Source organism: Sinohyriopsis cumingii, chromosome 9 (genome assembly GCF_028554795.1).
Source record: "Sinohyriopsis cumingii isolate HCF-2022 chromosome 9, ASM2855479v2, whole genome shotgun sequence".
NCBI classification, from domain to species: domain Eukaryota; kingdom Metazoa; phylum Mollusca; class Bivalvia; order Unionida; family Unionidae; genus Sinohyriopsis; species Sinohyriopsis cumingii.
The window spans coordinates 3,381,507-3,396,473 of NC_142969.1; the positions used below are offsets into that span (position 1 = coordinate 3,381,507).

Here is a 14,967-nt window from a genome sequence, read left to right on the forward strand (position 1 = left end):
CTCATCCTCCTACGAAGATGTGCTCCAAACTAGCTAAGCTAAACGAAGCCTACGTGAATTTGCGTAGGGTCAGACACAGTCTGATACCGAAGCCAGAAGATATAGAGAATGTGAGAATGTCAAAAGTCACTGAAGACCTGATAGAAGAGCTCTTCAGAGAAGAAGTGAACAGGGAGAAAGAAGAATGGACAGAGAAGTACAGACTTCAGAGACAGCAGCAACAGCAACAGCAGCAGCAGCAGCAGCAGCAGCAGCAACCTGAACCTGACAGAGGCTTTGTCGATTGTTGTATCGACACCAAAGAGTTCTTCTTCTCTTTCCGAAGAAGCAGACCTATCGTCAGAAAGTCTATCCTCAGAGGACGTCGCATTCTTAGAAACTAAAAGATTGCCATAGCAAACAAAAAAAACCCCAGCCCTTTTCAGGGCTACCCAATACTCTAGAAAAGAAATAACAATCCATTTGTAGGTAGAGTAGTGTGAATATAAACACTAACTCTTTTTTATAGTGTGAGGTTATGTGCTTGTGTATAGGATTGTGTGTTTGTAAGTGCTCATGTAAGTTTGTGAGGATAGTAGATTAAAATCATGTTTGTTTGGGTTTTTTTTTTGCTGTTTGACGTGTGGGGAAATTATATTTGGGGTTTGATTGCTTTGAGTATGTGGATATTATATTGAAGTGATTAATGAAAGTTTTTAAATTAGTAATGGGTAGTATAAAATAGTGAGTGTTTCTTTTAGGTCCGCGCGTTGTTTGGTCATGATCTAGGTAAGATCAATTTTGTTTTGGGGGATGTTTTCCATCACGTCCGCGCTTTCAGTATAAATTGAAACTCGTTCGACAGTCTAGCTACCCTTGTTGATTGATCAAGAGAATGAACACCAGACTAGCAAAGCTGCTTGAACTTCATGTACACCTGGAATATGCCATGCGTATGGTGACCGAGCTGGCTGCAGAGGCCCTAGTAGAAGAGGGAAGGATGAAAGAGGAGGAGAGAAGAAACAAAGAAGAGGAGGAGAGAAGAAACAAAGAAGAGGAGAGAGGAAATTTCAGAATTCCAGAGACAGAAAATTGGGATTCTGAAGCCACTTATCCCGCCTCTGCTCTTCCCCCAAAACGAGTGAAAAGAGACCGGGTAAGAAGATTTGTGTGTGGTGCCAGACCTGGAAGCTGCCATCATTAACCAGGTGTCATGGAGTTAAAAAAAAGCAAACAGCCCTTTTCAGGGCTATCCCAATCTCTAGAAAAGATATAGTAATCTATTTGCCAATGTGTATATGTAGAGTAGTGTGAATATAAACACTGACTCTTTTTTCTTAGTGTGAGGGTATGTGTTTGTGTTTGTGTTTGTGTGTTTGTGTTTGTAAGCGCTCACGTACATTTGTGTGAATAGTAGATTATGGGTTTGTTTATTGTTTCTTAGCGTATGTGGAGAGTATAGTTTGGGTTTTGTAACCGCTCACGTACGATTGTGTGGATAGTAAATTATGGATTTTGTTTTAGTGATTTGCGTGTGTAAATAGTATATTTGGGGTTTGTTAATTGTTGCTTCACTTATGTGGATAGTATATTATATGAAATGAGAAAGTAGGGGATGTTTTTCCTTCACGTCCGCGCGTTGTTTGGTCATGATCTAGGTAATATCAATTTTATGTCTTAGGGGATGTTTTCCATCGCGTCCGCGCTTTCAGTATAACAACCCACAGTATTCATCGTTCAAACCATTCTACTAAGAATAAAAAAAGAAGATGGCTTCGAACCAGCTTGATAAAATGAAAACATTGCAAGACGTCCTGGACAATTTGGGTATGATGGAGCAAATGTTAGTGAGGTTAAACGAGGATCACTATTCTTATAGCCCACATAGAGTGAAGATGGAGATTAACAACTTAAGAAAAGTAAAGGAAATGCCAATGCTGTGATGACAGAAATAAAGGAGGAGAAGGAGGATGAAGAGGAAACGATAAGGATAAGAGCATGGAATGAAACAAATTGAAAAAGAAGAAGAAAATAAGAAGAGGAAGACAGAAGAGGAGGAGAAGAAGAAAGAAGAGAAAAAAAGGAAGAAAAGAAAGAAAAGAATTGAAAGAGTGTAGGACAGAAAATAAGAAGTTGGTGGAGAAATAGAAGAAATTAGAAGAAGAAATCCAAAAGCCCTTTTCAGGGCCACTCATAGGTCTCGAAAAGAGATTGACTTTCAATTGCCAACCCTCTTTTTTTTAACAAAAACAAAAAAACAAATCCCATGTTAATTTTCCCTTGTCCCTAGAATAGATTTTTTTCTCCCATGTTCAATTCCCCTTGTCCCTAGAATGGATATTTTTTCTCCCATGTTCAATTCCCCTTGTCCCTAGAATGGATATTTTTTCTCCCATGTTAAATTCCCTTGTCCCCAGAGTGGATATTTTTTTTCTTCCATGTTAAATTTTCCATATTCCCCAGAGTGGATATTGCCGTTTTAACATGGCACTCCCCTAGTCCCTAGGGTGTCCCCCTTAACTACTCATGTTTGTAAAGGATTTGTTATCTCATCGATATAGATAATATCATATATGTTACAATAATGTTAGGACAACATATGCTATTCTTCAAGGAGTGTATTGCGTAAAATTAATCAGTTTAAATGCTAAAATTACATTGTTTTAGTTTCATCAACATTTGCATTGCCAAGTTGATACAGTTAACGGTTTTAGGGCTGGAGCATTATATTGTACAAATTTTGGAGTATGCGCATTTGGTATTCGCGCCCTGTTGTAAGGAACTCCTAGACTTTTGTGATTTTTTGTTTAAATGCTTTAACTTGGTGCAATTAAAACATTAATTAGCCCGAAATAATTAGCCAGTTACTAGGATCAAACGTCACGGAGCGAAGTGTTAGTGAGTTTATATGATGCCATAGTTTGCGTTTGATGAATTCAGATCAGAACAGGATTAGTGTCCCCGTCGTTCCATAACCACTATTACAATCTTGTGGAGTGCATTGGTGGTTCGACTGCAGTGGCAGTATTTACGGAAGGAGACCGGTAAATTACACACATAAATAAACAATAATGGACCCTGCATATACCGTTTATGTTACAATGGTGGCAAATGTGATGCAGTCGTACTGGCAAAACTTGCCTCGAAACCATTAATTTACTGTAGTTAAAAAAGTTTCTAGTATTAGGGATAGTTGTATAGTTTCTACGGCATGAGCTGCTAACGGTACGGAAACCTGATCAAGAGAAACCATGCAGATGTCCGTTTGAGAGACATTTTGTGTGCTATGTGGTCTTGCATTGATTAGAGAAAAACTGATGTGCAGAATGGACACGTCGCGAGTTCTAATTTACAACGAAAGTTGTACAGAAGTGTTTGGAAAGTTGGGGTACACTTATGACGTCCAGCGGAATTGCGACATGGTTTGACATCGCTTCGTCAAGCAAATACCCCTGGCTTGAAACATAATAAACATCGCAGAGCCTTCGTTACCGACAGGGCTCAAAAAAAAGTACAATATTTAAACAAACGATAATAAATACTGAGTCTAGACTTGTAAGATTTTGTTTGTAATTGTTGCATTTAAACGTACATTTTATGTTAATATAGCTTCCCTACAGTCTAATATCCGTAACTTATATCACACTGTAATTACTAATGTCACTTAATTGTTCTTGCAGTTTGCATAGGAACAAACAACCAATTTATTGCGAAGGAAAGGTTTGATACAGACATCATCGGCAATTGCTTGAAGTTTTGCACCGGGTATTTGTATGATGGATTGAAGGTAGACGTACACTTTGTTTTTCTTTCTACACATTTCGAACCTATTAACTTCCAGGCTTTAAAAACGCTCGTGAGAGGTTTCAAACTTTGATATCAACTCTTATTTTTTAATTGTTGGCCATGAATATACTATTTATTGGGATGAGAACAACGTGGATGAATGTCCAGCTTCAACGTCTAATTGTCTGTTTCTCGATGATATAAAGAATGTGCCTAGTTTACTCGATCTGAGGAAATCATTATTCTGTAATATATGATACAAATAAGTAACTTACCGATGAATAGATGCTTACAGTAATGCCTGAAATGACACTGATGACGAAGACGATGACGTTGATAATGTCTTTTTCAGGACAGGGATTGTTTTTGTTTCAAAGACCCTAGAAATCTTACCCGGTCAATGGGTTGTAACTCCACTTGCATCTATGATCCAATTCATCAATGTGGTGGAAATGAATCAGTATCTTTGTATGAAAAAGGTAATTTTATACGGCATATAGCTATTGTTTTGAGAACGCTAAATATATTTGCTAAAATATGAATGCATTTTGAACCAAATATACCATAAATCATGAAAATGCCCTAGAAAATGAATAATGGTGTTGGTTGATTGTAAAACTGTATTGACACTTGGGATTTAATATATATATATATATATATATATATATATATATATATATATATATATATATATATATATATATATATATATATATATATATATATATATATATATATTATAAGACATGCGATTTTTCGCAGCCTTTAAAAATCACGAATCATCACTTAATGATTTGCACGTGTAGTTCACACAAAGAGGTACAAGTATATGTTAGTAGGATTGCAGGATACGAGTTCGGGACTGCTAAGCTAATGTTTCACCTTAAGACGTGGTGTCTTAGTTTGTCTAACAAAAGCTGACTTTAGTTATTTCAAGATTAATTTATATTAATATCTCATAACGTTATAAGTTTGACTAATATCTATATCATATAAACTTCTGTCTTCAGTAATAACCTTACAAGCCATTCAAAATATCAGCGCTAACAGTCAATTTTAATTTTGACTTTAATTTCCGATGATGTATTAGTATGTAAATCTGTTAAGATTCATGGTATGCGTAACATGACTGTGTGATTTGTACATGAAGAGCAAAGGCATAGTTGGGCCTGCACAAAACTAAATCTTTAAACATAGTAATGATTGCTGAAACCTAAACGTCTTGGGCTAGAAATGTAATTCCCTTAGTTGAAACGTACTTTTATGTAAAGGCTTAATGTTTTAAAAATATCAATGTTATAACATGACTGGTTTTCTGTATGTTTTATATCATTTTATAGGTATACGTTCACGAGTTTTCATGCCTTTGTCTGTATTGCTTGCAAAACACTGCCTTATATTATATGGATAAATATTGATAAGTGATGTTTGCTTTGATAGTTTAAAAAAGAAACAGACAAAGCGCTATCTAAATAATATGAAATATTAAGAATGGGATTTCGTTTCCATTAAGTAGCGTATTACGCGACATTGGAGCTGATAACATCTCCAAATCTAAGGCGAATGTTTTATGCTATAAACTCATAGTTCCTTAATGTGAGAGCTAATTCACACGTATATATATATATATATATATATATATATATATATATATATATATATATATATATATATATATATTGCCTTTTATAACATATGAATCCTTTTCTTGCCTTTAAAATCAATTTTGCGATATTACATTCATGATATCTGAAAGTTTAACTTCTAAGAGTAAGAATTGAATTGGCAACGTATTCAAAGCTATGCCTTTAGCATCGTTAAAGATCATGATAAGCTAGTGTGTTAGAAAATTCTGAACTCAGTTCAAATTTGATGAGTCAACAATAATACAATTAGTAATCAATGTAACTCTATACATTAAAGAACTTTGAGAAAGACGTTGAAATAATCATGACGTTTAATGTGGCGGACACCCCTTCAACAGTAATAATTTCTGATGCACACCTTTGGAATTATGACATGGAGATTCCTATTGTGTCAATACAAATGCAATCTATATTTCATTATTTATAATGTTGACATAAACATACTCTTAAATGGGTTAAGTCTTGCCGTATGATTCATACATTTGTTTGATTTGTAACAGTTGACAAGGACATTACCCAGCATATAGTGCATGGTTATAAAGATTGTTTCTACGCAAGGAGGACTCGTGGTCGTATGAAGCTTTTTACAGAGAGCTGTGTATCTAAAGTGTTGGACGGTGCACTATGTGAGGAAGGTAAGTACCATTTTAATTGTTTTTGGATTGCACAACAAAATGACGATAAATGCTGTACATAATATGTTGATGCACTGCTTTATTTTCGATTCATTTTGACTCCTAATGCCAGAGAGGCGACGACTTACACATATTTGGTGCCTTAACTGTCCATGCAAATTTGTAATTTTGTCTTCTGATATTGCTCTACGTCAATAGAAAGACTGCATATTAAACAAAGTTGGAGGAGGGGGTATAAATAGCTCGCGATGTCATCAGATATATCTAGTTTTTTTGTTTCAATCATCAATTGTTGTTATAATTAAATTTCAATTAGAAAAGCTTGTTCAAATAAAACTAATTTGCACACGATACGTTAGAACATTAATTCATTGATGAAGATGTGGCGAGATTAACCTTGATGCTGTTCTAGTTCTGGCAACACCGATACAAAAAACACCACATGCAGGGGTATCCTTCTCAACAGGTGCGACTCATGCAATCATCAATGCGTTAGTGTCCAGATCATTATTGTGAACAGCGACTAGGTCTAAGTTTTGTACTGATGCTGTCGATGTAGCACTTGAATACGGGCACATGCCACCGACGAAGACTTTTGAGTACCTCCAAGTAGAATGTTGCAATGTGAAAACACTGCAACTATACCACTACAGAACAATGCGGTCGGATATGCCTCATAATTGTACAATAGGGCTGTGATTGTACACTGTGGCAGCGGTTGTACTCTGTGGGAGCGATTATGTTATATGGCATTAAGTGAACACTGTGGCAGAGGTTTACACTGTGGCAACGATGGTGACATTTCCTTTCCTTGTTGTCAATTAATGCAGTTGCGTTTCCCAAATTAGCTTTGCCAGTTACGAATTTAATGTCACTGAATTATATATAAATATATTGACTATTTGTAGTATAACCATTTCACTATTTTGTCAGCAGAGATTGGTTTCCATTAGTAAACTACACTCACTAATTTGCCAAACTTTGTACCTTTCGATAAAATATTTGTGTCAGAATAGTCGTTGATAGGTACATCGTTTTTAATTGCCTGGCTTTAATTGTTTGCCTGGGTAAACGTCAACAAAAAACTCGACTTTGCTGACAAGTATGGTCAGATCCACACCACTAATCAATAAGCGAAGTTAGGCCTCTCGCAAATACAAACAATGTGTCACCAACAAGATGATGTCCAAGTTTGCAAACGGCAGTGGTGAACTAAGCAACGGTTGTCATAACCTCTTCAAGTTAAATAATGAACAACCTCTATTGGAGGTGCAAATCCACGCGAGTCATAATACAGATAATGATATCATGTCATTACGTATGTAACCTAAGGAGATTCATGTCGTTTAATCGATATCAACCAATCACGTTTCCATTGTGCGGAGAATCATCGGTGCGAGTTTACCTAACATGAAGACACCTTGAAAATGTATGAATTTCGTTGTCATAGCTAGTAAATCAAAATTGTATAACGGTGAGTTCGCAGCCGAAGACCACTTACGCTTGAGAGTCTTTCATTTACACGCCTGGATAGTGGAAGACTTTATTCCTTTTTATGTGGTCTCCCATCGCTTCTGAAGATGTAACACTTATCCGTTCCTATCTACAAGAGCAAAACAAAGGTTTGTCAACCGGGGATTGTTCCAGGGAATTAATCGATATCATATCACCAGGGGCCTCCGTAGGGGCAATTCCAAACAGTATACAACCAAGCGAGCTCTCTTTGTCAAAGCCGAAGTTTATACCTACCCCCGATAGCGTCACATTTCAGAGTCATGCTGGTAGTTGTGCCAATGTCTGACGTGATTTTGTAACTGGTACCGTCTGGGCCTTTAGGCATAATTCGCATGCCCTATGGCATCTTATTACTATCTTCAGACCAGATACGAACAGTTTTGAACGATGAATGCACAATATAAAGAGCGTACGTTCAGTGCTGGATCGAAATGGCAGAGCTGAGTGCATGACCATGCACGCATATGCTGATTTTACAATCGCCCTTGGTCACCAACGTAATCCTGCTTCAGATCTCTTCATTGGCTGATTGTATCCGATAAGCGCCCGAAGAAACTTCAGCAAAGTTCCATTCGTTTTCTCAAAGCCCCCTGCCAACAAAAGGTTCCAGTTATTTGAAAGGAGACTGGTAAAAGACCGCAGAAACAAATTAACCAGCTACAATAAATGAGACTGAGCTGGTGTGCGCGATTGCCTCACAGTAATTAGTGTTGGAAAGACTACATAGCATTCGAATTTCATTTATCAGATTGTAATCATGGTGGTAACACTCAGGGTTTTTTTGCGACGACAAGTTTGATCGAAACATTGATTGCAAGTAAAATATGAGGTGTATAAAGAGAACTCATCACCGGTATTGTATGGTAGTCAATGCCTATAAAGAGTCCGTGCATCAACACAATGTTGTTGGTGAGCAGCACTTAATAAAGCAATGCGACCTCGTGAATCACTTCTGGTGCGTAGTTGCAGCGCAAACTGATTCCAGGAGCGTTTCCATCCTGTCCCTAATTTCATGTCATCTGATTACGTAATTACTAATAATTTCACCAACGAATTCTATCTCTGCTTGCTGCTCTTCTAAACGATGACTTTGGGGTCCACTTCTGTAATATTTGACATTATCAAAAAGTACATTCCACACTTTGTCTATTCCCTCCACCTTACCCAATAATCAGAGGCTACCACGCCTGTATGTGCTCTATGTTATGTTCCCATTAGATGCTATTTTCAATTAGGTCAAACGAATCGGCACATTTTAGAACATCTCATTCAGTCATTGCGAGTCCAAGTTAAATAAATAAAACCGGCCGTGGTATCCGTGACTTGCGCTTCGGTGGTTTCATTGCTTTTTCCGTCTCTTCTCTTGTTGGGCGCAACTGCTCATGGGCGCATACTATGCAATGGTAACTGTTCACTAGATCACTCTGTCCTGAGAGTTGGACCAATTCCTTTTTCTGTTCCAATCATTGCTGAGTTTTTTCCAGAGCTTGTTTCATTTGTTCGTTGGTTTGGAACTGAGTGCAAATTTATTTATTTTTCAAAACCCTTTATGATCCCTTCCCATTCGGCCTGACGGAACGTGAATATATTTCTCACACGGTCACGCACATCTTTATAAATTTAAAAGAAGTTATAGTTTATATTAGACATGCTGGTCTCGTCGGACAGCATCCTCACCAATACAATCTTTGACATTTTTTTCCCATTAGTAAAACATACATTTGTTTAAGTCAGCGTGAAACTTGCGAGGATTATCAGTTATGACAATCGTGTTGAAACAATAGCCGTCTTGTGTGACCTTCACCAACATGATCCGTAACTCATTCCACGAGTGGTAAGCAGTACAATAGGTCCGATGCGCTCCAGTGAAACCAAATATGATTACCATGTTACACTTCTCCTTTCTTTTCCTCAGGCCTTTGTACGCATCACTCAGTCACGTAGATCACGTCTTTGTTTTAATGTTGATCTCTGGAAAATATTATCGCGGGGTTTTATTGATGTTCACGTTAACTTGTACAATTCAAATATTTCCGACCAAATCATGATCATCAATGGAAGAAGCTTCATCGATTGTGTAAAATTAATCAAAGGTGGACGATTTATTTCCTATCAACCAACAAAGCTCTACTGTTTAAGCGTTTAATTCATCATGATACTGCGCAATTATGAACAGCTGACCCCACGTTAACCATGTATAGAGTCGTACTCAACAATGGTTGTTTTCCTTGATCCAGCCGCACCAATGATTAGCGCACAAATTAATCTTGGAAAGACGGAACATGTTCCAACAAAACTATACTTGGGTACTTTTGGCTTTGACTATGGGGTGAACGTTAAAAGCGTGTTCTGTATTTATATTCCGCGACACCATGATAAATGTCGACCAAATTGTGGAAAAATACATCAGTTGTCAGTTTCTGTATGATTCCGCGAAAAAGCGATGGACTGCTAGTAAACCTCGAATTGATACAAGTAACATAATACATTGGAACTTGTGCTCAGTGTGAATGGAAATATTTTTATTTGTCGGACACTCATGGTACGTCCGTCATAAATTCGCCGTGTGTAAAGAAATGTTGGCGGCGGTGACGTCACTGCTTCGTTGGTGAATCTACCTGGGACACTTAGCAGTAAATACCCTGGTAAAGAGATATATCTCTTGATACAATTGATATGTGGATGATTCACGTCTTGTTTTTATTATCAACATAAGCCTGGTGAAGCATCAATACATTATGTTGCTGTTGCATGTTATATACGTTACGTTGCACATCAAACTTTGCACAATATCAGTGAAGATGCACAGACGCTTAGATGTTGACATGAAAATATTTAGCATGTGTCAAAGATGGACGTACAGGAATTTATGTACGCATATTGTAGATTAGTCACGATTTTTTCAACTCCATCCAGGCAAATAGTTTTTCAAATCTTTTGATATAAACAAAACAGCTTGTGCAGGTTCGTAATAGACATATTAGTATATAATGTAACACACTATTGTGGAACGAGTTAATATATCGCTTGCCAGACCACAATTCGGACAGCAGTAAGCACAATAATTATTGTTCGAGTCTCGGCTTGTGGGAGTGTGTTGGCTAGCATGCTGGAGCTGTCTCTGATTGACGGACGACCTTAAGAATGGGTAACGCTTCTTTCATTAATCATACATGCACTTAATTTTTGCGGTAAACGCACGATTCTCTTAAACAATGCTGCTGTAAATAGGTAAAGGGGTTCAGTTGATACCTATACAGAGATTTCCACCACCCCGTTAGGACTATTCGAACACAATTGTATTCGGTATCTGTGTGCATCAAGCGAGATAGAAGATCGGCTATTGACCGCGTATTGTTCATTTATGTATTTACAGGTTTAAACATATTTTAAACATATTTTATTCTATAGTACAGTCAACATATCACCATTTTCAAAACACAGCTGGTCGGATAATACTTAGAGTACCACGATCAGAGCACACCTCCCCGCTGCTATGTACCCTACGCTGGCTATCCATTCGATCCAGAATGAAACACAAAGTTAGTTCTCTGTGCTACGTTTCACTGTCGGACACTAGTCCAACATACCTATCCAACCTCACCCATGTGTACACACCAGCAAGATACTTACGTTCCTCTTCTGACAATCGTATACTCATTATTCCCACTATGAAAACAAAGTCATATAGACAGCGTTATTTTGCATACCAGGTCGCAGCAACGTGGAATGAATTGCCCACTGAATTTAGACACAAAGACACAGTCATCACATTCAAGAGGGATCTCAAAACTCACTTATTTCGACTGCAATAACAAGCATAAAGACCTAATAATGTTTCCTACCTTAATATTCTCAGCATGTTTTGTAATGTTTTCTAATTTCATGATGTTTAATTTTGTAACCATATCCTTATGTTTTTTATATCTTATATGTGTTGCCTAATGGTATAAAGCGCTTAGAGCTTCTAAAGATTAGGCGCTATACAAAGTCCTCATTATCATTATTATTATTATTATTATTATTATCATTATTATTTAAAGCCCAACTTTCAAACATGGGAGGCAAAGCGACCTCGAATAGCAAAGCCATGAAGCAGTCCTGCTGATCCCCAACGTCATTCACACAAATGACATTAGCATGGTTCCCGTACGAGTAAGTGTCTTTGCGTCGAAATCATATATGTCGTGCGTGTAAATTCACGTTGCGAAGACATTTCACATACATCGATGGAGATCCTTTTCAATGATGACAGATTCGACTTATTTTTCTCACATCTTGTTTTCGGAGTCTTCTGGCACAACCACGATCGAATACACATTAAACCCAATCCCATATACTCTACTAGAACCATCGTCTATGAATTTTCCTACGACATTTTTGCTGGTGTTACCAAATATCGGGTGATCTTTCTAACACTAACTTTTGTCAATTTCTTTGACTAAAGGTGGTTCAGCCATACTCGCCTACACGTTACTGGTAGTAACATGCACCAAGAACGTATCCGTATCCATGTACAATATGTTTATATTGAAGCACGACTGCGATTTGATCTTGTCTTAGTAAACCTACTCCATGTACCGTTTGGAAAACGTAGAAAATCTTGTTAATTTCAGTTTTGATTGTTTACTACACACGGTAAAAAGTCTACCATCGAAAATCGTCGTTGATTCAAATGCATGGTTTGTAATATCCTTTCGAATATTATCATGTTCACTGTCGAAAATAAAAATTCTCTTTCGCAACATGTCCATCATCTTCCCCATAACGGAATTATTTTGAGCTTCGAAGAGTCTCTATGAAATTAATGTTTTGCATCCAGACGTAGATTTGTTTTACTCTGTTATAAGGAGCCATCCAAGCGTGTTTGCGATATACAAACACCATATGTGCTTTACTTACAAACATCCCTAATCTCAAATACAACTGCAGATTTCTTACACAGACGTCATGGCTAATATTATTCCGATAATTCGGATACAGCTTGGTGTAATCAGTATACACGCGACCGGATTCCTCTACAATTGCACCCCGATTGAGGATAAAGGAACAACTACTTTAAGAGTACTGACATCACTTCTGAGGCCAGAGGATACTCATTATCATGTGTTGAAATTCATCATAGTATTCTAGACCAACTTCAAAGAAATAAGCCATGGTAACTGTCGCTGTTGTACTAGTATATTTGTGTTTCGATGTATATGCACGAAGAATTAATCAATATAAAAAGATCAATACAGATAATAATTCCTCTTCTGAGACCCATTATTGCTGGCTGTTTTGATCATATCATTCAGCCATAGCAGATCAATCACATTCCGGTAATGTGAATCTTTGGCTGGAAATATGATGATAGTTCAAGAGGATACACTAGTCTCTGCTTCCAAGCAAACACATTTACAGTTACATGTTTTAAACGGTTTTAGTGTGACCTAGCAGCTTGCACCGTAAATTTGAATAACCGAAGTTGTGCTTACACACATATTGTAATTGTTTGTGTGGCTGGTGTGTTGTCACTCGCGGCATGCTAGTGGGACATGATGTTTCATTCGAAATATCGATTTTCATCATTTTCGACATGTATCAATTCACTCATCAGAACATAATCGGGTGTTTATGTGCTGTTAAAAATAGTATGTTTGGGAAGCAACACCTTTAACTAATATGCATTTTTCTATCCAGATCATGCATTGGTAATTTTTTCCAAAATCCCGAAAATCTTCTCAAAGCTTTTGTCAAACATAGCATACTATCTTTGTGTGTAAGATTATTCGTGTAGCGCCATACAACCACATTGTTGCTAGTTCTAATTGATCCATGCTATATGTATTAAAACAACGTTCTATTTAACTCCGGATACTACCCAAATGGTGTATATTTGAAAATGGTTTCATCAGCTCTTCACTTCGCTCATATTTGATCTGAATAATTGCCCGATATTTGTGTAAAGCACCGCATGGCTGCCAAAATATAAACTATGGTACATGTAATCGCTATCCTTTTCGGTAGCTCCGGTATCAGTGTTACGAGTAAAACGGAGGCCGCGGTCATTTTCACGAACACTTGCAGCAGCCTTCGCAGCAATAACGGATTTGATGGAAACATCAATCTCACGGAGGAGTTTAACAAATGAATTGTGCTACAGTTTCACGAAGCTGTCTTAGCCTTACACGATTCGACTGTAATATCTAATAATGAAAGCATATCAATTTCTAACGCATCTCTTGGTATTTTGTGTATTACCGTCACGCGCGAATTAAGTTGGTTGTTGTGCTCTTGTCTTTGCAGCCGGTAGTTGGTGATCGGTGCCAGTTATTGTGGTTTATCCGATTTATGTTTTTGTGGTTCTAATAGTTTTTCGCATCTGGCTCTCTATTCATACCCCGCGCGTGTTGCCTTTATTAAAAAAAATGTCGGCGAAACAGTATATAAGGGAATTAACGAAAACCTTTCTTTATTATTGTTTTTTTTTTTTTTTCTTCTGAAACATGGTAAGGTACTGCACACGCTTTATTTATGGTAGTTATTGTATTCACTTCCGTTCCCTCAACAACATTTATCGTCCGAGGTGTTCTGGCTATCATAGGTTCCATAACAGTGGTGTTGTCGAGTTTCCACCTGCGAGCGCAATAATAATGGCGAAAAAATTCGTATGACCGGCGAACTTGACTATTTCTTTGAATCCGATACCACATTTAAGACATGACCAAGAACCTAGACCAACAAGTAACGCTATCAAATGTGATTTAGAATCTTTGTAATGGTAGCTTCATAGTTCATGTTTGCAAGGCACACGCCATTACGACAGGTGAATATTTGTGCCATTGAGTTTTCTTCTTTCTAAACACAGCGTATTTAATTATATGATTTGTTCCACAGTCCTCCGCCCATCCATTTTATCACTGCTTATGCATAGTATGGTACAAGTTACATAAGGCCACATTCAACTGCTACATTCGAACTTTGTGGAGGCCATGAAACGATATATCATGCACATAGAAGCTTTGATTAGATTGTATTTTTCTATATCATATTTTAATTTACTTCTAGCGAATGATACAGTATGCAGACAACATAAATGGACAGTTGCTACCAAACAACTGTGTCGGATGGATCTAGCTGTTCCTCTCAGATGGATACAAGCAAATAAATACTGTGCAGACATAGGAGGACAACTCATGTCGTCAGGAATACCTAGCTTGAATATGATAGAAAATTCGACATACTGGCTCGGCTTATATCGTATTCCGATGATCCATACGATGAACGGTAGGAAGGTTTTAATTTTAAAAGAAGTTAATTATTTGTTTACATATTCACATAGAAGTAAATACATTGTTTGCAGACGTTTGATCACTACCTCTCTTGAAACCTCTGTTTTCAACTTTTGTTACACAACACAAATA

At 37.3% G+C, this 14,967-nt stretch overlaps 1 protein-coding gene across 2 annotated transcripts in view; it reads left to right on the plus strand.

The window, feature by feature from the left end:
* The window catches only part of LOC149791183 (uncharacterized), a 74,387-nt gene that overhangs the window by 28,274 nt on the left and 31,146 nt on the right, over window positions 1-14,967 (plus strand). For both annotated transcript variants that reach the window (XM_089969629.1, XM_089969630.1), the window contains exons 3-6: window positions 3,660-3,766; window positions 4,118-4,244; window positions 5,912-6,046; window positions 14,612-14,830. In XM_089969629.1, the coding sequence (XP_089825755.1) occupies window positions 3,660-3,766; window positions 4,118-4,244; window positions 5,912-6,046; window positions 14,612-14,830 (588 nt within the window). The remainder of the gene's footprint in view (window positions 1-3,659; window positions 3,767-4,117; window positions 4,245-5,911; window positions 6,047-14,611; window positions 14,831-14,967) is intronic.